The 3,291-nt window shown below is 38.7% G+C and overlaps 1 protein-coding gene across 1 annotated transcript; it reads right to left on the bottom strand.

Moving 5' to 3' along the window:
- Positions 1-1,997: 1,997 nt before the first annotated feature.
- On the bottom strand, positions 1,998-2,877 carry LOC145819331 (uncharacterized). The gene is made up of 2 exons (XM_082913312.1): positions 2,766-2,877; positions 1,998-2,716 (listed from the first exon to the last, which is right to left on the bottom strand). Exons 1-2 carry the CDS (start codon positions 2,875-2,877, stop codon positions 1,998-2,000), a joined length of 831 nt encoding a protein of 276 aa, XP_082769438.1.
- Between the last annotated feature and the right edge of the window lie 414 nt (positions 2,878-3,291).

Here is a 3,291-nt window from a genome sequence, read left to right as displayed (position 1 = left end):
AGAATGAATGTCCTTTCAGTAATTAAAATAGTCAATTGTATCAGTAAAACAGTTACTCAATCAGTGGCTCATATTTCATGCCATAACAGTTATTCAGAAACCATAATAGTCATATGTGGTACATCCAATAGCAAAACAGTATAGTAGGTCTTGACAGACCGAACAGTCAGTTGATGGCCATCAAACAGCAAACAGTAGTGGTCCCAACATTGGAACCGACAGAGATCTCTGTAACAGTAGCAGTAACAATAACAGTAGGTTGCTATGGATGCCACGAGTACAGTTTACAAATAGGACAAACATTCATTCATTAAATAAAAACATTTCAGTAAGCAGTACAATTGATCATTCAGAAAATAATTATAATTGAACATATCTTTACAACATTGTTACTCACAGAGCACTTGGCTACAGGTAGGCTAATCAGCATCCTTGGGTGCTAACCCTACACAGTTGCAGAACGAACACACACACTAAGTTACACACTTGGGATAAATAGCTTAGCCCTAATCTTGACTTGGTGTGGTTCTATAACATTATCCTCATTAAGATGCCTTAAACTTGGCTTAGGAATGCCTAGAATGGAATGAGGATACAAAATTTACACTTTAAAACACTTTTCAAAATTTATTGAAACAGGGGTCTCGCTCGAGCGTGGCTTTCTACGCTCAAGCGGACATGCAGACAAAGGAGCTCCGCTTGAGCGTGACTTTTCTCGCTCGAGCGGACTGTAAACTCATGAAAAAGTACTAGATGCATGATTTTCACGCTCGACGGACGCTCGACCTCCGCTCGAGCGTGAGACTCAGACCCTCGCTCAAGCGTGAATTCTCTCGCTCAAGCAGACTGTAAAACACATGAACTTCTGGGCATATGCATTTCACGCTCGAGCGTGGCTCTATACGCTCGAGCGTGGATCCAAAATCTGGAATTTCCAGATTGATTCCCAAGCACGAAACCAGGAATCAAACATGTCAAAACTCAACATTTTGGGCCAATTTTCTGGAAAACACTTGGAAACTCATAATACAACACGTTTTGAAGATCATTTAATAAAATCAAAGCCCAAAAGTAAACCAATTGAACACCAATTCAACTCAAAATTCAAAAACAAGATGTAAATATGCCATGCATGTGTTTATTTGAAATCAAAGCTTCTAACACATGATCAAATGAGCCAAGACTCCAAAAACATGATGAATTGTTAGATTACATCCATAATCTAGACATGCATGGAAGAATTTCATGGAAAACAACCTTGAACTTCATGATATGTACATGTATGTGAAGATTTCATGCAAAACAACTCCAAATTCAAGAACATGTACATGCATGCATAAATTCACTCTCAACTCAACGCTTTAAACCAATTCTAGACTCTAATCATCAATTTTCCATGAATCATGCAAGTAACAACTTAAATTCATAATTGAAATGATGAATCTCCTACCTTAGGTCTTGAATCCTAGATGTAAAAACTCAAATATGCAAATTCCCCCTAGTTCTTCTAAGTTTCAAGCCAATCTAGATGAACTCAATTTTTCTTCCAACTCTCTTACTCTCTCTCACGTTTTTGGTCTAGAAAATGGCTGAAGAGGTGATATGTCAAATGTGTATGAAGTGGGGAGGAGTTCGCCTAGGATTATCCACTCAATGGCAATTTGGTAATAATTGCAAACTAATGTAATTTAACATTATTTAATCTAATTTAATCATTTCAAATCAAATTTTAATTAAATCTACCATAAAATCATATAAATTCTAATTAGCATAAAACACTAATCAATTTCTGATTCGGTCGCCGATAAGGCCTTCGATTCGCAGTCCGAAACTTAAAACATGAACAGATCATTCGGCAATTAAACAGATAGAAATGCATTTAAAACAATACACTCATGCATTCGGTTCAGAATTTCAGTCTGATCAATTACTTGTCATGCTAAAACACAGATTAGCACTAATCAAAGGTGAGGGTTGTCACACTACATAGCGTGAAGCTATCCCCTACCGAGGATCAGATTGTATGTGGACAGCACCTTCAATACCCAAAACTCCACCTGCTTGACCACGAATCCGGCTTTCACCGGTGAAATTATCTTTCCCATAGGCCACTCCGGTTGCCAGTTGAAACCAACTAGTGGCGAAGTTACCGGAGCCAAGTCTGTATCCCGGAATTTGAGTTGCTTGAACGCATCGTAGTACATAATCTCAACCGAGCTTCCCTGGTCAATTAAGATGCGCTTGACATCGAAGTCTCTGACGCGGAGGGTGACTACTAGGGCGTCGTTGTGTGGCGTTTGAATGCGCTCTAGGTCCCTAGTTGAGAAACTAATCACATCTTTCTCCTTAGTCTTCCCATTTTTTACCGCGGGCTGGACTAACAAAACTTCCTTCATATGTTCTGCCTTTTTAATCATTCCTCGGAGCTCGCACACACGCGTCAGCTCCACTATGCCGTGGATCACATTGACCACTCCTTGAGGGGGTGCCTCTAAGTCATCCAAACCATTCGGATCAGCCGGGGTAGGATGTGCGGCTTTGACGCCCCCATCAATGTAAAGGTCTAAGTGACCGGTGGCGACTAACTCCTCCAAGTGTCGCTTCAAAGGCAAACAGTCCTCTGTCTGGTGTCCTCGCTCCCTATGATATGTGCAGCGGTACCGCGGATTGAAATCCTTTTGTGCATCACCTAACTTAGCAGGAAACTGGACGTAATCTTCGTCACGGATTTCACTAAGTATGCGATATATTGAAATTTTAAATACCGTGGTGATGCCCGGTCACTGCGGCGACCTCTACCCCGGTTTCGATGATTTGTTCCACGGTCTGATTTCCCGGCACGATCGTTTGGGCGGTTAGTCTCTTGTCCGACCGCATGTACCTTGCCAGCCACCCTTTTGTCTGTTACCATCGGATTTGTCTTCACGGTGGATGCCGCCGCAGCATCCTCTACTTGGAGGTGTATTTATTGTTTGGATATTTTTATTATTTTTTCTTTTTGGGTTTAGATGTTGTTATATGATTATTTCTTAGTTAATCCTTGTTAAATTTCTTTTATATAGTTGATATTTTGATTTAAAAAGTGTTTATTTTACAATCCTATAATTTAATATATATATATATATATATCATATAAAATTATTATATGATAATCCAACCACAACATATTTATATTAATTTGCTTAATAAATTTTATATAATTTCTATTTTTACATATTTTTATCTTCCAAATGAATATATAAAAAAAATAAATAGTTAGAATTACTTTTAATTTTATCTTACTAATTATTC

Source organism: Camellia sinensis, chromosome 2 (genome assembly GCF_055761805.1).
Source record: "Camellia sinensis isolate YWXY chromosome 2, ASM5576180v1, whole genome shotgun sequence".
In the NCBI taxonomy this organism is placed as follows: Eukaryota; Viridiplantae; Streptophyta; class Magnoliopsida; order Ericales; family Theaceae; genus Camellia; species Camellia sinensis.
Note: the sequence above shows the minus strand (reverse complement) of the source record. Positions and strands in the feature narration are given on the sequence as shown.